Below are 24,916 nucleotides of genomic sequence, written 5' to 3'. Positions count from 1 at the left end.
TTTCCTGTTGGGATGTATGAGTTGCCCAGGCATTTCTCTCTGCTTATCTTATAATAGAGGAAGCAGAACTTATGAGTAAGCAAATGCTCAGATTTAAGCTTCTGACCATCTCCTCCTTTTGGAGTCATCACTGAATCCGGTCCTGGATATTTTAGGAATCTAGTTGTATCCTGGTTTGAATATCTAGAGAGATAAAAACGAAGACATGGGAAACTTCTGTCTCATATAGAATGGAACAGTATTTGTTACCACTAATATTTTGAATGATCATTTTAAAAACTACTATCAAAATTTGAGGCCATTGTTTTTGAGTGGTATTAAAATTTTATGAAGAGTTACCAGGAATTTTGGATTGAGGAGATGAATACTCTTTTACCCTTCCCAATAAGTAAATAAGTTCCCTAAAAACAAAACATTTTATCTTTTTATATTTAGGTGCTACTTTGAATGATAAGGATGATGACTCTCTTCCTGCAGAAACTGGCCAAAACCACCCATTTTTCCGACGCTCAGACTCCATGACGTTCCTTGGGTGTATACCCCCAAATCCATTTGAAGTGCCTCTGGCTGAAGCCATCCCCTTGGCTGATCAGCCACATCTTTTGCAGGTGATTTAAACAAACCATTCTTAAGGTTTCTTTTTGAATGAATGTATTTCTAAGTGTTTAATGTAACTAGAATATTTGTTAAAATTCCAGCCAAATGCTAGAAAGGAGGATCTTTTTGGCCGTCCAAGTCAGGGTCTTTATTCTTCCTCTGCCAGTAGTGGAAAATGCTTAATGGAGGTTACAGTGGATAGAAACTGCCTTGAGGTAAGATTGTAAACATCTTTATAATATGATAACAATTGTGAATAAGCACGTGTGTCCCAGTATCCAAATGTTTGGAAGTACATTAATTCAGTATATTGTTTTTCTAAATATAAAGGAAGTGTCAGAAATTCCTGCCTTGTGGGCTAATAGAAGGACTTCCAACATTGTCACTAGCCTGCTCTGATACTAATGTGCTCTGTGTTAGGTCGTTTTATCCATAAAATGGCAGTTTGATTATGTGCTTTCTCTGTGTCACAGAGTTGGTCATCATTATAAATTTTAATCTTCATATATATTTATTAACATCTCATCTCATTCATTAACATTAATGTTTCATATATATACATATATATGTGTATGTGTGTGTGTATGTATGTCTAAAACATCGTGGCTTGAAATTTTTCTTTTGAATTAATTTGAAGCTAATAAATTGATAATAAGGTATCATTAATAATGATACCTAACATTGGTTGACTAATTCTATCTGGTGGGCCCTGTCTCCATTAATCCTCATAACCATGTTGGGTAGGAACCATTATCCTGATTTTACAGATATGAAATTGACAGAGAGATTAAATAAATTGGCTAAAGAGTCTAAAATTATAGTCTACCCTTTCTGCATTGAAAAATTAGTAACATTTAAAGCAGGCATAGAAGAAATGTAGTTGAGTAGAATTCTTTTATTATCTAAGTGACAAAAGGGGACTATAATCATGAAAATACTGAAAATGCTTAAGGGTCTTAAGTGGCCACAGACATAAAGATTTCTTTAAAGGTTCTCTGAGACTACTGCTGTAAATACCTTGGAATTGGTGGTCAGCCAGGGGGATCAGAATAAGAATGAACCTGCATCATTGTGATGAGGCTTTCCAGAAGGAAGAATTAATTACTTAACTTTCATGTGATTTCTGTGGAGTATTACTAACTTAGAAAGGAAATCTAATTAGTTTTTTTTTTTTTTTAATGTGTAACTTTTAATCTAAAAATTCATAGGTTCTTCCAACTAAAATGTCTTATGCTGCCAATCTAAAAAATGTAATGAACATGCAAAATCGACAAAAAAAGGAAGGAGAAGAACAGCATGTGTTGCCAGAAGAATCTGAGAGTTCAAAACCAGGGCCATCTGCCCATGATCTTGCTGCACAATTGAAAAGTAGTTTGCTAGCAGAAATAGGACTGACTGAAAGTGAAGGACCACCTCTTACATCTTTCAGGTATTTGCTAAGTGATAAAAGTCTTCTTATTTCATTACTTTATGACTTTTACAATTCCTGTGGGGATTTTTATAATTTTATTTGCATAAAAGTAGAATTAAATGTTATTTTATGAATCCTGTGTTTTCATAGTTTATGATCTGATATTTAAATATTAAATTTGAATTCTCTGGGTTTTCATCATTTTGTTACTTTTTGGCATTGATGAGTATACATTTCTCCTCACTTTATTAAAAAAAAAACTTAGTGCTATATTGTTTTAATATTAAGTACAGAATGAAGTATATACCTATGTCAGATTGCCAGTTACAGTCTTGTACCAGCAGCTTAGTTAAAGGCAATATGTGAATAAGTAGAAAGAAAACTTTATAGATCTGTGACCGTCATGCTGACCTGGTGTCCTTTGCTGGGTTTATGATTGGCAATTCTCTTGCAAGAATTAACTCTTTGCTTTCTTAAAAATTTGCTAGTATATACTGTGGATAGCTGGTATGGCTAATAATTAAAGGAACATTAGCTTTATGTACAACTCTCTCCATGCTCTATGATTTTTGGTTATATAGTATCAGATTTTTTTTTTCTTAAGAGTTAACAGACTAGTTACAGAAATAAGATATACTCTCTATATATTGTCTAACACCCATAATAGGCAAAGGAGAATTGTAGACTGAGGAGGCAATGTGGCTTGAACTGAGATGGTTAGGATGTGTAAAAGCAGATAGATTGAAGGAGAGGAGTTGAAGGTAGGGAAGCCTGTTAGAAAGCGGCTATTTAGTTAAGACTAGTTGTAAAAAGGGGCTAAAGTAGAATGTTGGCTTTGGGGATAGAAAATCATGGAAAGGAAAAAAAACTCAAGGAGGACATGATCACTCTGGAAGAACAGGGGGAAGACAAATTAAAATTGACTTTGAAGTGGACATTCTTAACACATTGGAAATGCTGGTCTGAAGCTGTGGTGAAAACTGTAATTAGAGGCAGATTTGGGAATCACCAAGATGATCTCAAGATGGCCAGTAGACTCTGAAAAGTAAAATGGAAGATTAAGATGGGAGGCAGCCTGGGGATATATCCATTTGTAGAGAACAAAAGGAATAAGGGAGTAAAAATGAGAAGTTTTGCAAGGAACAAGCATTTATAGAGAAGTTCTCCATTAGGATGTGGCTTGAAGTACTTAAGACTCAAAATATTAAAAGACCAAATAAATTGATCAAAAGCCAGTGAATATTTAGAATTAGCTAAATTATTTTCCTCCTCCTTTTAAACTTATTACAGGCCACAGTGTAGCTTCATGGGAATGGTTATTTCCCATGATATGCTGCTAGGACGTTGGCGCCTTTCTTTAGAACTGTTCGGCAGAGTATTCATGGAAGATGTTGGAGCAGAACCTGGATCAGTATGTATTTTGAACACTTTAGATTCTATTCTGCCTGATGACATATTTCAGAGAATAATTCTGTTACTATGCATTTTTTTAAAGATCTTAACCGAGTTGGGTGGTTTTGAAGTAAAAGAATCAAAATTCCGTAGAGAAATGGAAAAACTGAGAAACCAGCAGTCAAGAGATTTATCACTAGAGGTAAAGGTATTTAGATTTTCTTATACTATACATATAGTATACACTATATAAAGTTATGCAAAATAATAACATTTTATTTTAGGGATGTGTACATATGCAATAAAAATCTAAATTAAAAAAAAATGATAATCACTAAACTCATTGGTGTTGGTCCCCTAGCATCCTCTAAAGATAACCAAAGAGTTTTTTTTCAGTTTTAGATGTGTTTTTTTAAGTATTATGAGCTCATGGATTTAAATGCATTTGATGAGTTTCATTCCATTCAGGTTATTATTATTGTCTTTTCTTTGGCCAGTGGCAATCTCTTCACATTGATTCCTGAGTCATTTTTTCATGACTCCAGTACTCTTTGGTATGTTTCATCTTGTACATTTCCTATCACAGACCTGAAGTCAGCCATTTCTCCAAGGAGCCCTGGTTTCTTTTAGTAGGAAATTGTTTTAGGTTACAGTATGCACCTCTAGGGTTGCTCATTGTTACTAGGCTGGTCATTGTTTCTAGGCCTATCAAGTGGCTAGAGCCAGAAAAAAAATTTTTTTTAAAAGATAAATTACATCAAGAATTCATACTGATACTTCCAATTCATATTCAAGGTTTAGGACCATAAAATTGATTTTATTTGTTTATTTTCACCTCTTAAATCTTAAGTCTTTATCTCTTTTCTTCCACACTGAATATCCTACTTCCGATCAACACTGATAAAATTACTCCTTTGCTTTTGTCCCACAGAATACACATGAAAGTCTCAGAATTATAATGTTAAAACTACCACCACCAAAATTATTGAAAATAGCTTAAGATTTATTTACAGTTTTCGGTTATTAGAGCACATCCAATTAGAGCTATTAGTCATATGACTGTGTCACTTGAAAGAATTCCTCTTTGTTTGGTTTTGCTACCAGTTTGATAAATTGGGGCCTTCTGTTTTCATGTTGCCTTTACTTTTTAGGGATTGCTTTCTCCTTTTTTGTTTTTGTTACAAAATTAATGTAAAATGTCTACAGTGTTGTAAAGTTTATCCTCATGCCCTACTATACATTTTTCTTACCTTTTTTCCAGTTAACAGTACATCCCAGAGATAGCCCCAAAGCATAAAGACATTCCAAGTTCCTTTTACAGCTGATTAGTGTCATATTTGGGGGATATATCCAGCCAGTCCCTTATTGATAGACATTTGGTTTGTTTCCATTCTTTTACTATTACAAATCGTGGTATGACCAATAGCCTCGTGTGTTGTTCTTTTTTGCTGTTGTGTCTTTGAGATAGATTCATAGACATGGACTTGCTGGGTCAAAGGGTATACACTTGTATAACTTTATAATATGGCAAATAAGTCTTCATATGGATGGTATATTTTCACCATTAATGTGAGATTACCTCACTCCCCACAGTCTTAAAAGGAGAGTTTGTTGTTGGATTTTTAGATTTTTGCCAGTCTGATAGGTTAGAAATGGCATCTCAGTATAGTTTTAATTTGCATTTCTTTTACTATGAGGAAAGTTGAAAAATGTTCCCTATATTTAAGGCACAGTTACATTTCTTTTTCCGTGAACTATTTATCTTTTGCCCATTTTTTTCTATCAAGTTGTTGGTTTTTTCCTCAATTTTTGGAAGCTCTCTTTATATATCCTTAGATGATACACATACACATTCATGAATTTGTAATTTTGTTTGTACTAGAAAGTGCAGATATTTTTCTTGGTTTGTCATTTTTCTTTTCACTTTGCTTATGGTGTTTTGTCATCAAGGAATTCATCCATGTTTTCCACTAGTATTTACTTTTTTTTTTTTTCTTAAACATTTACATCTCTGATCCATTTGAAATTTATCCTGGTACCCTAAAATTCTGTTTTACAGTAGACCTTGGAAAGAAAATGTTATTTGCCTTGATATAATACAAAGAATTCTTGTATGCTTTAGGATGTTGTATATTTGGAATGTATAAACTTCTGAGAACACACATTATATTGTATTTACTTCATATAAAACTGTCAAGGAAAAACTAAAATTAGATTTTCATATTTTACATAGAAAAATTTCACTGTTTTCCAACACTGAATTTAGCTACTTTTTGGTGTGTTTTAACAGGTTGATCGGGATCGAGATCTTCTAATTCAGCAGACTATGAGGCAGCTAAACAATCACTTTGGTAGAAGATGTGCTACCACACCAATGGCTGTACATAGAGTAAAAGTCACATTTAAGGATGAACCAGGAGAGGGCAGTGGTGTAGCACGAAGTTTTTATACAGCTATTGCACAAGCGTTTCTGTCAAATGAAAAATTGCCAAATCTAGATTGTATACAAAATGCCAACAAAGGCACCCATACAAGTAAGTACTATACAGATAATAAGCATCTTAGAAATTCTTTCTTGATTTGATGGAAATAACAATTATAATCATGGTTATATGTATTTATAGTGGGAGAGCTTAAATGCACATTTTCATTTTTATGTAATTTTATCTTTTGCCCATTTTTTGTTTCAGATTAATGATCTAGTCTCATTTAACCTACTCTAATTGACAAATTAGCAGTTTGCTCTTTTACTACCACATTTATGTTGATAAATATTTGCGATTGTACTAGTTTCTCATCTCAAAGATTACCTATTTGGGAGGTGAGAGGTATCCCCCCTTCCCGTATTTAACTGATATAGATACTTGAAAAGAAAATACTTTTTTCTACTGCAGTGCTAGTCAGAGTCTCATATCCAAACTTTACTGCCAGTTGCCAGTGAAATAAGGAGCTTACATCACTAAGCTCACTGTTTAATTTAGCAAGACTTTAAAGATAGCAGGTAAACCTGGTGCAATCTCCTTACTTGATTGGAGACCAGCACTTTGAGTAGCACTGTCATAGAGTCTGGGTCAGAACTCTTTATTTCACGTTCTGTCAGTTTCTCTCTTAGACACTCTGGGTCCCACCACAAGTGAAACAAAAGGTTACTTCAGGCATCTGTTTTTATAATAGTCATTTATGGTAAAAGGATATGAAGTGCAAATTTAACCTATGCTGGCCATGAGGATTAAGGCATTATGGCTTTCACCAAACTTTTAAGATTCAATTAGCAGATTTTAAAAACCTTAAGGACATCTTATCAAGTAGGGGTAGATGATTGTTCATCAGCCTTGTAGATGAATGGATATAGTAATTGAGGCAGAGGGAATTAATAGAGATTCCTAAGAAAATCCTGCATTTTACCTAGGCTACAGTTGTTTCTGTATCTCAATAGGGTTCTGTAATGCACTACCATAGAGGCTGAATTAGTTCTGGAAAGGATCAGGGATGAAAAAATGGGGAGAGGTCCCCAGCCTTTCATCATTAGTTTCACCATTGGACTTCCTATAGTTCTGTAATAAAAAGAAATCCACAAACATGAATGAGGAAACCCGGAAAGCCAAACCATTTCAGAGATGTGTTTTTTGCACACTCTTTAGGAAACTGTACTCTGGCATGTGCCTAAGAATTTAAAAATATTAGCTAACGTCTGGAAAGCCTGTAAGTTTTTTTTACTGCCCCAAACTAAGAATAGAGAAGACATTTAATCTAGACTTTAATCATCTGAGAAATTTCAGCATTATTACAGTAAAACTAACATAGCCCCAGTTACTACATATTAATTTCACAGCTTTGACAAGACAAAGGGAGACATTCATTTAAATATTGAGTGAGAATTTAGTATACATGCAGTACATACAATACAGTCACTGTCAAATGAGTAGGGAGAATGAGGGAAAGGTGCTAACAACACACACGCTAAGGAAGATGATCTTCAGTTATCATGTCTTGTTTGTCTTATTTCCTTGCATTGACTGAGATTTAAAGTATATTTCCTTCTAGGCTTAATGCAGAGATTAAGGAACAGAGGAGAGAGAGATCGGGAGAGAGAGAGAGAAAGGGAAATGAGAAGGAGTAGTGGTCTGCGAGCTGGATCTCGGAGAGACCGGGATAGGTGAGATAATTTTTTATCTTTTATTGAATACCACCTTTCTGGATTCATTGGAGGTAGGCCTGTAAATGAAGAGTCTCAGTTATGGAATTTTTTTAGAAAATGAAAAGTTTTAATTTTTGGACATTCGTGTAGTAACCAAAAATAGTCTAACCAACTGTTGCTAATAAACATTTCTCCTTTAAAACCCCAGGGGGAGATTTAAATTACCTTGGCTTTTTATTTATCCCACTCAAGTTCTTAATTGTTTGAAATTTTTATTAACTTTATCATTTGTTCCTAAACTTGTGTTAAAATTTTTATCATGAAAAATTGTGTTATTTAAACCTTTAAATTTTTCTCTTGTTAGAATTGTGTTATATTTTACTTTTACCTAAAAAGTAATTTCTAGGAGTCATGGGTGGAATCTTACTTCTTGGTATTCCAAGGTCTTAATTCCTTAGAATCAAATTTATTTGTAGGAACTATACATGGCAAATTTATAGATTTTCAAATGACAAAATCCAGCTAATCTTTATTTCCCAACCCTCAGGTTTAGGGATTCATCCACCTTGGTACCAACTGGAACAACTTATATGCTCTAGTTTTCTATCTTCATCACTGTTTGTGCTGATATTTTCATTTTGTAGTCAAGGGAAATGAAGCCATAATAGCTGTCTTCTCCTTTCAGAGACTTCAGAAGACAGCTTTCCATTGACACAAGGCCCTTCAGACCGGCCTCTGAAGGGAATCCTAGTGATGATCCTGATCCTCTGCCAGCACATCGGCAGGCGCTTGGAGAGAGGCTTTATCCCCGTGTACAAGCCATGCAACCAGTAAGTACAGGACACTTAACTACCTCTGAGTTGGCTCTGGCGGTTTTATTCTTGCATTAAAGTTGGTGAAAAATTTGTCAGCTACTGGCATGCTATGTGGTTGAAGACAGTGGCTAGCCCTGCAGTAAGTAGGAAGCTTAGGAGGAAATGAACCAAGGCTAGCTGGGGGGTAACCCTGATTAGCTGTATTGCCACCACCCTCCTTCCCCAATCAAGTTTGGACCTTGTCCCCATTCCACCTAGCCAGTTCCTTGTGTGCTGAAGAATTATCTGTGCATCATATTTATTTGTTCCTTTACTTACACAAATTATTGTTACATTTTAAAGCAGATCTGCATCTGTTACCAGGCTGTTGCTAGCACACAGAGTTTACACACATTGCAAATACTGTATTTTACTGCTGATAAAGTGTTTCAGGAAGACTTTCATTTTGAATGTTATAGCAGAAGTTTCCTTCATACCATATAGATAACTAGTGGTGTATTTTGTTTGTCTTTATTATTATTGTAAATATGTTATAGCAAAAGATGAAAATAATAAAGTACAGAAAACCAGTTATTTGAGTAAATCCTTAGCCTTAAATATAGGTATCTTTCTCTCTTTTTGGTTCTCTTGGAAATGTATTTACTCAGATATTAAAAACCTTTAAAAAGGCTTGAGACACAAACCTAATACCCAGCCTTCATAAGACTGCTAATGCATGGACTATTCATTCCCTACTAGAATTCTCTAATATTTATAATTAAGCTTCCAGTTTAATAAAATGTCTTACTTGTATTTGTTATTTAAGTTTCTCTTTTCTTCTTTCACTGTGATAAAAAGATTGCAGATTTAGACAAGAGGTTTCAGAGAGTAAGGACAAGTAATATTTATTCATCACTTACAGGCATTTGCAAGTAAAATCACCGGCATGCTGTTGGAGTTATCTCCAGCTCAGCTGCTTCTACTTCTAGCAAGTGAAGACTCTCTGAGAGCAAGAGTGGATGAGGCCATGGAACTCATTATTGCACATGGAAGGTAATGTGTACAATTAGGAAGGCATTTCCAGTTTAAAGGTCAGCTACTTTATTTTCAGTATGTGGGTGCCACCGTATCTTGAATTTTATACTATACAGTAAAGGCTTTACATGGTTTTTAAGTTATGACTTAAAATCTATGAATGAGACACTGGAGTTCCACATGTACTAGAAAGGTGATGTTTTAGCAGTCACTTAGGTTCTAAAAGGTCTATTTATCTGATATTTAGATATTACCTGAAAGAAACATATCTCAAATATATCCACCAGAATACCTCTAATGGCAAAGGCCATTAGATCTCCAGGGATCTAAACACTCAGGGATCAGCCCCTGAGTGTTTGCCATGAATATTAAATTTCCTTTAGGCCTCCTGATTTTATCTTAAAAATTGATGGAAATTTTTGCTTTATATTTTGTAATATATTTTTTTGTTTTACTATAAAAATTTAAAATAACTCATACTTAAATTAGTTATCCCTCTTTCCCAAGGTAGCAAATAAAAGGTGATAATAGAAGACAAGCCATGCTTATTCTGTGGCCTCTTTACTATACTGAAGCTACTCTAATATCTAGTTTGAGCTCTTGGTGTGTTTAATTTCTTTATATTAAAAAATTCTGTTATTTCCTAATCATGATTTTGAATGAGGAACTTAGATTAGATTATCCTGAGGAGGATAAGGGTAGGCTGAGCCCTGGAACAAAACAGTCCTTCCTGTTTCAGAGCCTTTGAATAGTCCAAACCGAAGTTTGTTTCCTTTGCTGTTACGATTCCTTTTCTCTGGGCTTTTTTATAAACTTTCTTTGTTCCTCTGCCCTATCTCGGGAGATATCAATAAGCAAACTAATAATATAGCTCTGCTCGTTACAGAAAAAGTTAAGAGGAATGTTCACTTTTTTTTTTTTAATTCATTTTACTGAGATATATTCATATACCATGCAGTCATACAAAACAAAGCATACATTCGATTGTTCACAGTACCATTACATAGTTGTGCATTCATCACCAAAATCAATCCCTGACACCTTCATTACTACACACACAAAAATAACAAGAATAATAATTAAAGTGAAAAAGAACAATTAAAGTAAAAAAGAACACTGGGTGCCTTTGTTTGTTTGTTTTTTTCCTTCCCCCATTTTTCTACTCATCCGTCCATAAACTAGACAAAGGGGAGTTGGTCCATATGGCTTTCCCAATCACATTGCCACTCCTTATAAGCTACATTTTTATACAATCGTCTTCAAGATTCATGGCTTCTGGGTCGTAGTTTGATAGTTTCAGGTATTGACTGCTAGCTACTCCAATTCACTAGAACATAAAAAGGGTTGTCTATTGTGCATAAGAGTGCCCACCAGCGTGACCTTTCGGCTCCTTTTGGAATCTCTCTGCCACTGTAGCTTATTTCGTTTCCTTTCACATCCCCCTTTTGGTCAAGAAGATGTTCTCCATCCCACAATGCCGGGTCTAGATTCCTCCCTGGGAGTCATATTCCACGTTGCAGGGAGATTCACTCCCCTGGGTGTCAGATCCCACATAGCGGGGAGGGCAGTGATTTCACCTGCCAAGTTGGCTTAGCTAGAGAGAAAGGGCCACATCTGAGCAACAAAGAGGCATTCGGGAGGAGGCTCTTAGGCACAATTATAGGGAGGCCTAGCCTCTCCTTTGCAGCAACAGTCTTCCTAAGGGTAAATCCTGTGGTAGAGGGCTCAACCCATCCAACCACCAGTCCCCTATGTCTATGAGCACATTAGCAACCATCAAGGTGGGGAAGCCCAATACTCCTGCATTCTCCACCAGCTCAAGGGGGCTCTGCATATTTTTTCATTGTTTTTTTTTTTTAATTAACTTTTTTTAAGTCAACGATATAAAAAATAAAAATAAATAAATTTTAAAAAACATACAATAAAAAACATTTCAAACAGACCATAACAAGGGTGTAAGAAAAAGACAACTAACCTAAGATAACTACTTTACTTCCAACATGTTCCTACTCTACCCTAAGAAAGTAACCTAATATAGCAACATTTCTGTGAACTTGTTTGGAAGGTTCACTTTTGATAGAAGAATTTTTGTAAATTTATGTAATGGTTGGTAACTTAGTTTTTATTTGATTGAATGCAACTAATTCACCATATTAACTGCTTTCAACTGACTTTATGGAATGAATGTGAATTAGTATTCACTAAAATATGCTAATTTGATTCCTATTGTGATTGCTTTCTGAACATTTTTCTATTCTTCTGCAATGCTGCTCCCTCTCCCCAAGCTAAATCAAGTTCTAGCACCTCTATGAAAACTGCACTTATTTTTATCTCAAATTAGGTAGTATTTAGTCCATTCATTATTTTGAATCCTACAGGTAGCACTTAATTTATGGTTTTTGTATTGTTCTGTAATTACTTTCATGTGCATTATTGACTTCCCTGCTTCTGGAATTGCATTAGGACCTAGTGAGTATCACTGAGTATTTATTGACTTTAAAATTTAATTATATATATTAAATTCTCATAAATCTAATATATTTTCACTACACTAAAGTTTAGAAATTCAGTTGTCTGTAATGTGAAAGCTTTTTTTATTTGTTTTTAGGGAAAATGGAGCTGATAGTATTCTTGATCTTGGATTATTAGACTCCTCAGAAAAGGTACAGGTAAGAGATGTTTTGTACATTTGCTACTAACAAGTACTTGGAATTAAGTTATAAAACTGAAAGGATTTATGAAGAAATTATGTCTTTATATGTAAAATGCTTCATTATAGTAGAGAAAAAGATGCAAATATAGGTATATAGATGCTATACAGAACCGAGCAGTAAGATTGGTTTAGTAAGGCCCAGTGCAAACCCACTCACTGTCTGCCTCTATCTCTACTCAGCCTGAACTAAGATTTAATTTAGAAATGCAATGACTTGAATAGTAGCCGAGGGGAGAGAGTCTGGTACCATTCCTTGTTCTTCAAGGAAGCAGTTGGTGCCAGAGATTCAGGGGAAATGTGACATACCATGGGATACCAGTAAGGAAGGCTATTCACTGACTGATGTATTTCATTGCATGCATTTCATTCTTAAGCTGCCTGAGAACTTCCAATACCACCTAAAATGGAGTAAATCTACTATATTTTCTCTCTCACTGAATATAATTAAAAACTCTGGACAAAACATAAAAAGGAATGAACTACCTAAGGAATCTGAAAAGTAACAATACCACACAGATTGGAAAGGGAAGTCAGAACTTCAAAAATGACTGATATTGTGCTGTTTCAGGCAAGAGGGTAACTCTAGTCCCTGTTATTCCAACTTAGCTGGAAGACAGCAAAGGTTTTGAGAACTAAAGTATAAAACACTGCCTAGGTCCTAAACTATTCTGAGTGGTACATATGCAGGGCAGACCCAAATAGCATACTAAAGACTTTGAAACCACTGCACACCAGAGATGAGATTTGCAGTCTGAACCTAACCAAGTCAACTGCCTACTAAGACCAAAAAAAAAGCAAAAAAAATCAGTGGTTTCCACAGCATTTTAACAGGACCCAGAGTTTCACAACTTAATATTCAAAATGCCCAGGATACAATTACTCAACAAAGAATCAGGAAATAGATAAATAAATGGAACCTTCTCAAAATTAAAAACCTTTGTGCATCAAAGTCTGTCTTATGAATGTAAAACCACAAACTACACAATGGGAGAAAATATTTGCAAACCACATATTCAATATTTAAAGAAATCCTACAACCCAACAACAAAAAGACAAACAACCCAGTTAAAAAAATGGGCAAAAGACTTGAATAGACATTTCTCAAAGATATATAAATGGCCAAAAAAGCACATGAAAAGATGTTCAACATCACTAGCCATTAGGGAAATGCAAATCAAAATCACAATGAGAAACCATTTCATACCCACTAGAATGGCTACTAATAAAAAGAAAAGTAACAGAAGATTACAAGTGTTGGAGAGGCTGTCGAGAAATAGGAACACTCAGTAATTGCTGGTGGGAATGTAAAATGGTGCAGCCGCTGTAAAAGACAGCTTGGTGGTTCCTCAGAAAGTTAATTATAGAATTACTACTGGAATTTCCTAGGTATATATTCAAAGGAATTGAAAGCAAGGACTTGAACACCAATAATGTTCATAGTGGCATTATTCATAATTGCCAAATGATGGAAGCAAACCAACTGTCCATCAACCAATGAATGGATAAATAAAATATGCTGTATACACAGATTGGAATGTTATTCAGCCATTAAAAAAGAATGGAGTCCTGATGCATGCAATAACATGGATGAACCTTGAAGACATCATGTTGAGTGAAATAAGCCACACACAAAAGCACAAATATTGTGTGATCTTATTGATATGAAGTAACCAGAATAAGCAAACTCATAGAGTCAGAATCTAGAATATAGGTTACTAGGGGACAGGAAAGGGGTAGGGAATAGGGAGTTAATGTTTAAATTATACAGAGTTTCTTTTTGGGAAGACAGAAAAGTTTTGGTAATGGATGGTGGTGATGGTAGCACAACAGTGTGAACATGATTAACAGCACTGAATTATATATTTGAATGTTGTTCATGGGGAAATTTTAGGCTGTATATATGTTACTAGAATAAAATTTTTTTAAAAATCCATAGGATGGTACAACACAAACAGTGAACCCTATGGTAAAGCATGGACTGTAGTTAATACTACAGTTATAAAAATGCGCTATCGTGACACCAATTGCAACAAATGTACCACACTAGAGTAGTATAGGGAAACCCTGTATTTTATGCATGATTTTTCTGTAAACCCACAACTTCTCTTAAATAAGTAAATTAAATAACTTAATTGATACTGAAACCACTGCATACTGAAGATGAGACTTGTAATCTGAACCTAACCAGGTCGATTGCCTACTTAAAAAAACAAAACAAAGCAAAACAAAATCAACATTCTCCAGATCACTTTAACGGGACTCAGAATTTCACAACTTAATATTCAAAATGTCCAGGATACAGTCCAAAATTACTCAACAAAGAACCAGGGAAAAGATCCCATAGATAGATACTAATCCTGAGATGACCCACTTGTTGAAATTATCAGACTTTAATTATCAAAGATTTTATCTCATGCTTCATGAGATAAGGGTAAAAAGGATAGAGGTTCTCAGCAGAGAAACAGAAACTTTGTAAAAAGAGCCAAGTGAAAATTTTAGAATTAAAATATCATAGAAAAAATTCACTGGATGGGCCAAAAACTGAATGAAGATGACAGAGGAAAGTGTCAGTCAGCTTGAAGATAAATCAATAGAAATAATCCAATCTGAAAAACAGAGAGAAAATACTGAAAATAAACAAATATAAGAAAAAAACAAAAACAGAGTTTCAGGGACCTGTGGGAAAGTAGCAAAAATCTAACATTCCTGTCAGAAGAGAAAGAGATTGGTGTAGAAAAAACATTTGAACAGATAATGGCTGAAAACTTAAATTTGAAGAAAGACATAAATTTACAGATTCAAGGTCAGCAAACCCCAAACAAGATAAACTGAGAGAAAACTATGTCCAGACACATTATAATCAAACTGCTTTAAAACTAGATAAATTCCTGAAAGTAGACTGAGAAGAACATAAAAGGGAAAAATGATTTGAAAGACAGCAGATTGCTACTCAGAAACCATGGAAGCCAGAAGACAATAGAACATCATCCTTACACTGTTGAAAGAATTGTCAGTCCAGAATTCTGTATGCAGTGAAGATATCTTTCAGGAATGAAGGTGAAAGATGCTTCCTCAATTTAAGTGATTCTATTTAAATGAACAGGGAAGTTACACAACTTTTGTGTATCACAATCCCAAAAGGAAGAATTGAAAGTTTATTTATCTTTAGTATTCCTATAAACATACATTTAAGTATAAATGTTGCTCTACCTGACTTGATTTGGGGTGATTTCAGAGAATTAATTTATGTTTTGTTTTTTTAAATAAATGCCAATGCTTATTTTCTGTAATTCTCTGCTATTAGGAAAACCGAAAGCGTCATGGCTCTAGTCGAAGTGTGGTAGATATGGATTTAGACGATACAGATGATGGTGATGACAATGCTCCTTTGTTTTATCAACCTGGTAAAAGAGGGTTTTATACTCCAAGGCCTGGCAAAAATACAGAAGCAAGACTGAACTGTTTTAGAAACATTGGCAGGTAAAATAGTTATTACATTTGAATTTTTTTAGGGGAATTTCAGTTTATGAGACTTTCTAGATTATATTAGTTTGTAGTCCTCTACTCCATACTGAATAGAAATGAAGCTGTGGATAATTTCTTGAAAAAAAAAAAAAAAAAGGTATAGATTATGTGAGAGAGTAAGGGGTGAGGTGGGGAGATAATACATAGTTTAGAATTAGTTTTAAATTTAAACCTTATTTCCCTGTTTTTGCTTTTAGGATTCTTGGACTATGTCTGTTACAGAATGAACTATGTCCCATCACATTGAACAGACATGTAATTAAAGTGTTGCTTGGTAGAAAAGTAAGTGATTTTGATGAACCTGGTTATTTTCTGAAGGAATGTTTTAGCAATTGTAAGAGTAATAATATACTAGCATACTGTTTATGCCATTCACTTAATATTAAATCTTAAAGCATTATAGCCATTATAAGTCATTTTCCAACATTTAGTGCCATGGGAAAAGTCTCCATATATGGGGTAGATGGCATAGCAGACTGGGTGACACAGGTAGATTTGGGGGTCTGACAGACCTCGATCCTGTTGCAGACAGATCTCCTGACACCTCTGGCGTATTTCTCTCATCTATAAAATGGTAGAGAAAATACATGGTGCCTGGCACGTAGTAAATGCTCAATAAGTTTTATCTATTATTATTACTATCAGTTGTAGCTGGTAGTAGTAGTATCGTATTGTAAAGAAGATTCCTGACTTCAAAAATATACATAGTAGAGGAGGGCTGGGGGGGGGGGGGGGCAAAAGAATGTAAGAAAATATATCATAGCATGTTTGAGATCTATCCGTGGGTGATGGAATTACAACTTTTCTTTGTGTTCTGATATTTTGATAGCTTGCACCTTCTTTGATGATTCCTTTATGAACTACTTCCTTGAAAATTAATGTGTAATAATATGCAGCTTTTGATTTAAAACAAAACTGTCAGTGTTCCTAAAATTATAAAGAAATTACTTGACTCAAACTAGTAAAATATCAGTCTTTTCCAGAGATCCACATCACACATCTGAAATAAATTTAGCATTGTTAAAGCTACAGCCCTCTAATAATTTTCTGTAATCAAATCCACTAAACATGGTTTTCTTTTAATAAAAGCATATCCTATTATGGGCTATGGATATCCCTTATATGCACATAGATCTATATTTAACTCTGTCTCTATTGCACTCTTAAATTATGATAATATAATATCATAAGAAATGCAGTGTTTCAGGTAAAATGTTCTTGTGCAAAAAGAACTGGACTAGCAGCATAAAATGTTGAGTGAAAAGGTCATGGAATCAAATAGACCCAAGTTTAACCCAGTGATGTAACCTTGGGCAACTTATTGTATTTCTTTGAGAATCAATTTCATCATTGTGAATTAATAATATGTATTTTATTATTATTGTCAAGATAAAATAGAATGTGTGTTAAATGTTAAGTTCAGTAGCTAGCTGTTCAACATATTTGCTATTCAATAAATATTGCTGGGGTTTTTTTTGCATTTTTTTTTTTTAAACTTGCGCTATGGCTTTATTTTTTTTCTATAGATATATATAATTTCTTATACTTTGAAAATGAAGTGTATTGTCAGAGCAAGCCAAATATGTATTAAATTTTATCTCTTCAAAGTAGTTATTAAATATTTAGTGAGAGATTATTCTTTCAGTATATCTTGAAAATACATTTTAATTTATTAACAAATTCAGTGAAGATGTTTCTTTCATAATTGAATTTCAAATGATTACTTTCTTAGGTCAACTGGCATGATTTTGCTTTTTTTGACCCTGTAATGTACGAAAGCTTGCGACAACTTATCCTCGCTTCTCAGAGTTCAGATGCTGATGCTGTTTTCTCAGCGATGGATTTAGCATTTGCAATTGACCTGTGTAAAGAAGAGGGTGGAGGACAGGTAAAGCAAATACTCAATTTTCTGATTCTGTCAGAAGAATGTGGTAGTCTGTTGTGCTTATCTTATATAGAAAGAGTTTTAATAAGACACAGAGAGACACACAGTAGGAGAGAGAGAAGGAGACTAAGAAACAGTGGGACAAAGAGGTAAAAAGGCTTTTTGTATCCCTTTAAGGGGATTAAGGCTAAAATTTTTGTATCTTCTACATATCTGTCAGATAGAAAATTTGTCTGTAAATTTTAAAATTTTAGGAAATTTCCAGTTTTATGAATTGTTAACATACTACTGTTTTGACAAAATTATTTTTAAGTGGCACTGCTAAATTTTTCACAGGTTGAACTCATTCCCAATGGTGTAAATATACCAGTCACTCCCCAGAATGTGTATGAATATGTGCGGAAATATGCAGAACACAGAATGTTGGTAGTTGCAGAACAGCCATTACATGTAAGTGTTTTCCAGAAAGTGTTATTTGCTCTGATGAGGCTATTTGTGTCTTATGTGTGGTAAACTTAGCTCAGAGTATTAGGCTTGCCTTTAAAAGGCCCAACATTTTAAACTAGATGAATCAGAATCCAGAACAGGTACCTACTTTGTTTTGGATAAACTTACTTGGAGATTATTTCAGTTAATTACTGTTATATGATAATGCTTAACTTTTGAGCTCATAGCCCATTCACTCTCCCCCTTTCCCCCTTTTTTTATTACTGTGACTTTTCTGTCTTGAATTTGTTAATAAGAAATTCAAGGTACAGGATTTTCTCTTTAAGGAGTAGTTTAAAATAGGAACTAGAATTCTTAGAGAAGACAGCTAAAATTAGATATTGGGCTTTAACAATATTAATAAATGCCACATGGAAAATAAGATACTGATAGTAATAAGAGACTAATTTTGAAATTCTTTAGGCAATGAGGAAAGGTCTACTGGATGTGCTTCCAAAAAATTCATTAGAAGATTTAACAGCAGAAGATTTTAGGCTTTTGGTAAATGGCTGTGGTGAAGTTAATGTGCAAATGCTGATCAGTTTCACCTCTTTCAATGATGAATCAGGTATGAAATTTTTTAGATGTTTACTTAAGGAATGAACTATATAGATAGTTTGGTCAGTCAGCATTTTCTAAGTTTCTGGTTCTAAGATCTATTTACAGTGCTTAGGAAATGCTATACTACTCAGGTATTTAAAAGAAAAATTTTTTATACTGCCTTTTAAAGAAAAATATAAATAATTATATTTTAATGGCTTAGCATTAGGTTGTTCTTAATTCTTTAATTTGTCTACGTTTTGAAGAATTTATGTTTTTGTTTAAATACAAGTAAAAATTATTTGTGGTGAGCAACTGTGTAAACAGGATTTATATGTACTAATTGGGAGAAATAATCCATTTGAAAGTTCTGTTGGCATTTCCCAATTCATATCTCAAACTCCCTAAAGAATTTGATTGCATGATGTAGAACTGGATCCAAAACACACAATAGCATACAGATGGAAATCTAGAAAGAATAAAGAGAGGAAGTGATACTCCTTCTAGAATAACCTTTACCTGCAGTGTTTGATTTGCTATAACTCTTTTTTTTGAAAGTTCCATAGGTTAGGAGTAGAATTTTTAGCTCTGATTATATAAAGCATTGGAAGTTCTATGCAGCTCATTATGAGAGGATTAAACCTTTAGTACAAGATTATTGCATATATGAAGGTACCAATTTTTTCCCTCTTCATTTTTCCTATTTCGTAAGCAGTTTGAAGCAAAGTATAATAAGTTAAATTTAGATTTTTTGTTTGTTTTTCTACATGCTTGGTAGTCTAGGTTGGTGGTTATAATAGTTTTTGTGCTATTTTCAATACTTGTGAGAGAGAAGAATTTATCTCATTCCCAAACCTAAAACCCAGGAGAAAAAAAATATATATATTTAAAGAAAGTGCCCTAAGACACTCCCACTCTGAGTATGATCTTCAGACCAGCAGCATCGGCATCATCTAGAAGCTTTTTAGAAATGCAGAATCTCTGGTCCCACACCAGACCTACTGAATGAGAACCTGCATTTTGAAAAGATTCCCAAGAGATTTATAAGGTCATTTAAATTTGAGAAGAATCATAAATGGGTAGGATTAAACTCAAGTAATTATCAATTTTGAGTCTGGTAGTCTTTCTTATTTTGGTTATCTTGATTCAAGATTGATTAATTAACTATAGAGATTTTGCATTATGTCAGTTGTCTTAATATGCTTTAGTAGGAATTGGACCCTAAATAATATTTTAGTTTTGTATCTTTATTACAAGAAGTTAAGCCACATTCTAAAAATGGAACAACTGATTCAGGATATTGAATTTATATTCTTCATTCTTAGGAGAAAATGCTGAGAAGCTGTTGCAGTTCAAGCGTTGGTTTTGGTCAATTGTAGAGAAGATGAGCATGACAGAACGACAGGATCTTGTAAGTTAGAAGTTGTTATGTAACTTGAAGAAGGAAATATAAAAACTGAAAATATGATGTATGATTTCCTTCCCCCTTAAGTTTGTAAGGATAAGTTATTTTAATTTTGGGTAGGAAAAAAACTTGGGGTAGAGAAATTATAGAAGGTCAAAACTAAAAGGCTGTTTTTGTTTTTTCTACTCTGTAACAGAATACCTCTTCTGAAGTATTACTAAAGCTCTAAGCAGTGTGAAATGTGTCTTAGCTATTAAAATGTTGTCCTCAGTCCAGGAAGATGATGACAACTTGTTAAAACATGTTTTTTCCCCCATAGTGCTCATTTATGCTGCTCATTTTACACATTCTTTAGCCTTTTGACAAGTGGAAACTTCTGCAAAATTTCTGAATAGAATCTTGATTTCTGTCTGTATACTAGGAAGAGAGTAGCTTAAATATGTGATTATTAAATCCATAATTTTAATCTTATTATTAGCCAGAGCTCTAATGAACTCGAGTCATACATTAGATAACAAACTTTGATCTCAGTGTAAAATCTTCGAAGTTGATAGAATCTATGTCTAGTCTCCATAACCAAATCAGCCTGCCCATTGATCTTAAAAAGCAGTTTCCAAACTTTCTTGTAGAAATCTGAGGGGCATTCCTTACCCAGAAAACTCTCAAAGATCTTTTCTACTCATGTTCCTTGTGGTTCCTTGGGACATTTCCCCTGTCCTTAAGTTTCAGGAATCTAAACCAGACAGCTCAAGGGATGTTTCAAAGTAATACTCATTTCTAGATTATCCCCCATTTTATTTGATAGAGTGGAGATTGATACTTGTTCAGGAAAGCACAAAACTTGTAGATTTCCATTTATTTTCAGTTTAGGTGGTAGTTTATTGGGGGCAGGGAATGGTGGTAGTGGTTGTTTTCTTGCTTTCAGCCCTCTTTAATCTTTACATGGCTCCAAGAACCTTCAAGTATTTCCCCAATATGGCTAGAGAGTTTGGTCAGCAGTGCTAGCTGCCACTGGTCTGTTCTTGGCTTAGGCATCCTGGTAATTCGACTTAGGTTGTTCCCCAAGTAGGTTCCATGTTAATAGGTCTGCATTTCACTTTACTAGTCTTGTGGCCCCTACTGGTTTCAGGAGCACCCAGATAGCTTATTAGGGTTCTATGACCTGTTGTTTCCCTAAGATAAGGCCCATATCAGTCTGGAAGATTCATCAAAAACAGAAGTAGAAATGATTGTCTGTCTGGTATGAGTTCTAAGGTACCAATTTTTATGTATTATTTAGTTTTATTATCTGCTGTTTTAAACCAGTAGTACATCTTCAGTCCAATCAGGCAAGTGAAATCTCACTGCAGTTTCTGCCCCCTACAGGAAGAGAAATTTGCAACGAAAAAAAAAAAGGAAAGAAAATTCCCCTCTGTAAAGGGCCTCAAAATTTCCTATAAGCATTTCTTAATTTGTATGCTTCACTCCTTAAACTCCTATTTTTTTTTAAGAATCTATTCTTAGAGCTTAATCTGATAAAAGTCAAAATTGTAACTGTTATTTTATTCCTATTTAGGTTTACTTTTGGACATCAAGCCCATCGTTACCAGCCAGTGAAGAAGGATTTCAGCCTATGCCCTCAATCACAATAAGACCACCAGATGACCAACATCTTCCTACTGCAAATACTTGCATTTCACGACTTTACGTCCCACTCTATTCCTCTAAACAAATTCTCAAACAGAAATTGCTACTCGCCATTAAGACCAAGAATTTTGGTTTTGTGTAGAGTACAAAAAGTGTGTATTGCTGTGTAATATTACTAGCTAATTTTGTAGATTTTTTCCATTTGTCTATAAAAGTTTATGAAAGTTAATGCTGTCATACCTGCTCCCCCACCCACCCACCCAGTGGTACCTTAAAAATTAAATGCAAACATTCCTTGCTGAGTTTGTAGCTTAAAGGCCTCAGGAGCACTAGCAACATTTGTCTATAATGGTTTGCTAGTCAACAACTTCTGGGTCTAACCCCAGCCAAAGATGACAGCAGAACAACATAATTTACACTGTGATTTATCTTTTTGCTGAGGGGAAAAAATGTAAAATGTTCTGAAAATTCACTGCTGCCTTTGTGGAAAGTGTTTCAGCAAAGGTTCTTGTATAGAGGGAATAGGGAATTTCAAAATAAAAAATTAAGTATGTTCTGTGTTTTCATTTTAACTTTTTTATGGTGTTTAATTTGTGGTTGGCTGCAATTGTGTATCATGTATATGGAACTTGTAAAAAGTTCTTGACATTCAGATCTTGGAGATGAAATCACTTTTACCTATTTACCTATAAAAACCACTTTTATTACGGTTTATTTTAGCTGCATTGAGCTCTAGGATATTAGATGCTATCACTAATATTTTGCATGTAATTTGTTCATTTGAATGAAGGCACTTTTTTTGTACATATGATGGGGCCAATGCACAATACTTTATCACAATCAACTTATTTTTTTCTTTGTATCCCTGTTTCAATGAGCAGTCAGTCAGGAGGTTACTGCACTTCAGTTCTAACTAGACATTTGTACTAAGATATTTCAGTTATGTAAACTTAGCCTGGGCACTTTCTGGTAACTGTAAAATGTTTTATAAGATCATGACTATTGAAGATACATTTTGGAAAATTTTAAATGTTCGTGAGCAGCTTAACTACTTTTGTACCTATCCTTTTTTAAGTATCTTGTTACATTTACTTTTTTAAATAAATTACAGAAGAACTGTCAAGTAATATTGAAGAAACAATAGTTTTTATTTATGTAGTTGTACATTTTTAAACTAAGGGCAATTCACCAGACACGTTATGTGCATGCAAAATTTTGATTTGAAAAACTGAACATTTATATACACATGGACTATAAGAAAAAGAAGAAAATCAGTCCACATTTTACAGTTAGCAGAGAATCCTGAATGGCTCTGGCCGGGCCACTTTTTCTTTTTGCAAATGGGAGAAGTGGAGTGTGACCCTTACTTAGCATAGGAAGTTAAATCATTTACTTACACTTAGTAAGTGAAGGTTCTTTTTTGATGACCCATTAATTATGTGGCCTAGGACCAATATCCTTAAATTCTTGTTTTAGAAAGTTTATTCAATGGCATAAAGAACACTTTTCTTCACTAAGACTTCAATAAAGTGACAAACTGTCCACTTTACATATTGAAAATAAGAGAAATTTCTCTGGAATTTCGCCTACTTTTCAGGTCCTTCATAGGACTCCTGGCCTTCAGGATAGTTTTGTGTTCCAAGGCTCTATGCTTCTATTTTATAACTTCCTTTAAAAAACAGAACCACATGATATTCTCAGCCCTGCTGACACTAGATATTTAAAAGCCAAAATGATTCATTGTATTACTGAAAGCTTATACAACATGCTGTATTAAATTTGTATAAATTAACTAAGGGTTATTTTACAAAGTGAGAACATTGGTTTTTATGTCTAAATGCTATTTCTGAATAAATGAAATAGTAATTAGATTAAGAGCTGATTAGCATCAGTGTGTTTAAAAGATAGAAAATTTATATACCACCATCGGTTTTTATGTCTAAATGCTATTTCTGCATAAATGAAATAGTAATTAGATTAACAGCTGATTAGCATCAATGTGTTTGAACGATAGAAAATTTATATATCACCTTAACCTCTGTATGCACATGATGGGATTGATAAAATATTAAATGAGAACAACTAAATATGATTAGGACATTTGAAACCCTAATTGTGAACTTATTTTTAATAGTTATTGAAAGAATGAAAATATTTAAAATAATGCACAATGTTTTTAAGTCTTCCTAAATCAAGATTTTGGTTAAAATGCTTTTAGGAATATTGAAAGCAGAGGGTTTTTGTTTTTTGTTTTTCTTTTTTTAAAGTAAAGCATAAAACGGTTCTAAATGTAAAATAAACTCATGTAAAATAAAGTTCTCTTTTGGTCTTGTTTAGTGATTAAATTTAATATAATTGAAAACAAATTCAGGAAGAGACCAAGAATGAACTTTACTGAGGGTTTTCAAAGTTTTGCTACCTCTACACTTTAATCAGTATACTAATGGCTTACTGGGACATTCTTGAGAGGGTTTTTAAGAGTATGATGATTTCATTATTTTACTCTTGCCCCCAAACAGCTCTTCAAATTCCTCCCCTAAAGATAGGATTATTTTTGTGTGTTTAAAAGTAGTCAGCAATTTCTGGAACATCTAAACTCAAATTTACACGTTCTACAAGTGAAGCATGGGTACAAGTGAAACGGTTCCCATGCTTCACTTGTGGAACTTGTTAAATGCAGATTCCTAAGCATTGTCCCATCTTTTTACCCCCTTTTTTGATTCAGTAAAGACTAGGAGGAGGCCAGAAATCTTGATTCTTATTGGAGCAAAGCAGTTGGTTCTGAAACACTGCCTTAAGAATGTTCCTTTTTTATTTACAATATAAATCCCCATGTTGTAAGCTCTTTAGAGCCAAACCTTTCCTACTTACAACCTACGGAAAAGTTCATCTGTTAATTGTCTACTCCTGGTTTAGGTTCTTTTCTCCTGATAAGGGGCCGGTTGGAAGTGCCTTGAGAAGAATGCACCTAGGTAATGATGGAAAATATGCACATATGCGTGAACATAGAACATAGAGATTAATTCTTCTCTAAATATTGCTTTAATGGAGAAGTGTATTTAAAATGTGACTTTATTCATGTCACATTGGATAAAATCTAAGCAAAGCAAAGTACATTGGATTAAATCTAAGCAAAGCATCTGTTACCTCTTGAGATTTAAAAAAAAAAAATTACTACTAGGTTGTGACAACTTAACTGCACAGCATCAAATTTCTTTAAGTTACTTTTATTGAGTGCTTTACTGTGTGCCAGGCACTGTGTCTAGTGATTTGTATTATCTCACTTTATCTTATTTTTAGTTAGGGGTTAGTACTATCCTCATTAACAGGAAAGAGACACAGAGAGCTTAAACAACTTTCTCAAAGTTA

General features: G+C 34.0%; 1 protein-coding gene across 2 annotated transcripts in view; it reads left to right on the top strand.

Annotated features, from left to right (window-relative positions):
- Positions 1 to 22,674, top strand: part of UBR5 (ubiquitin protein ligase E3 component n-recognin 5) — a 173,203-nt gene extending 150,529 nt beyond the window's left edge. For both annotated transcript variants that reach the window (XM_037802663.1, XM_037802662.1), the window contains exons 43-59: positions 436 to 608; positions 699 to 812; positions 1,806 to 2,026; positions 3,299 to 3,419; positions 3,504 to 3,602; positions 5,691 to 5,934; positions 7,445 to 7,556; positions 8,224 to 8,368; positions 9,255 to 9,385; positions 11,976 to 12,036; positions 15,385 to 15,560; positions 15,803 to 15,887; positions 17,338 to 17,493; positions 17,827 to 17,940; positions 18,400 to 18,544; positions 19,842 to 19,927; positions 21,477 to 22,674. In XM_037802663.1, coding sequence (XP_037658591.1) covers positions 436 to 608; positions 699 to 812; positions 1,806 to 2,026; positions 3,299 to 3,419; positions 3,504 to 3,602; positions 5,691 to 5,934; positions 7,445 to 7,556; positions 8,224 to 8,368; positions 9,255 to 9,385; positions 11,976 to 12,036; positions 15,385 to 15,560; positions 15,803 to 15,887; positions 17,338 to 17,493; positions 17,827 to 17,940; positions 18,400 to 18,544; positions 19,842 to 19,927; positions 21,477 to 21,689 — 2,396 coding nt within the window. In that variant the 3' untranslated portion in view covers positions 21,690 to 22,674. The remainder of the gene's footprint in view (positions 1 to 435; positions 609 to 698; positions 813 to 1,805; positions 2,027 to 3,298; positions 3,420 to 3,503; positions 3,603 to 5,690; positions 5,935 to 7,444; positions 7,557 to 8,223; positions 8,369 to 9,254; positions 9,386 to 11,975; positions 12,037 to 15,384; positions 15,561 to 15,802; positions 15,888 to 17,337; positions 17,494 to 17,826; positions 17,941 to 18,399; positions 18,545 to 19,841; positions 19,928 to 21,476) is intronic.
- Positions 22,675 to 24,916: the final 2,242 nt, after the last annotated feature.

This window comes from Choloepus didactylus, chromosome 14, assembly GCF_015220235.1.
Source record: "Choloepus didactylus isolate mChoDid1 chromosome 14, mChoDid1.pri, whole genome shotgun sequence".
In the NCBI taxonomy this organism is placed as follows: Eukaryota; Metazoa; Chordata; class Mammalia; order Pilosa; family Megalonychidae; genus Choloepus; species Choloepus didactylus.
Note: the sequence above shows the minus strand (reverse complement) of the source record. Positions and strands in the feature narration are given on the sequence as shown.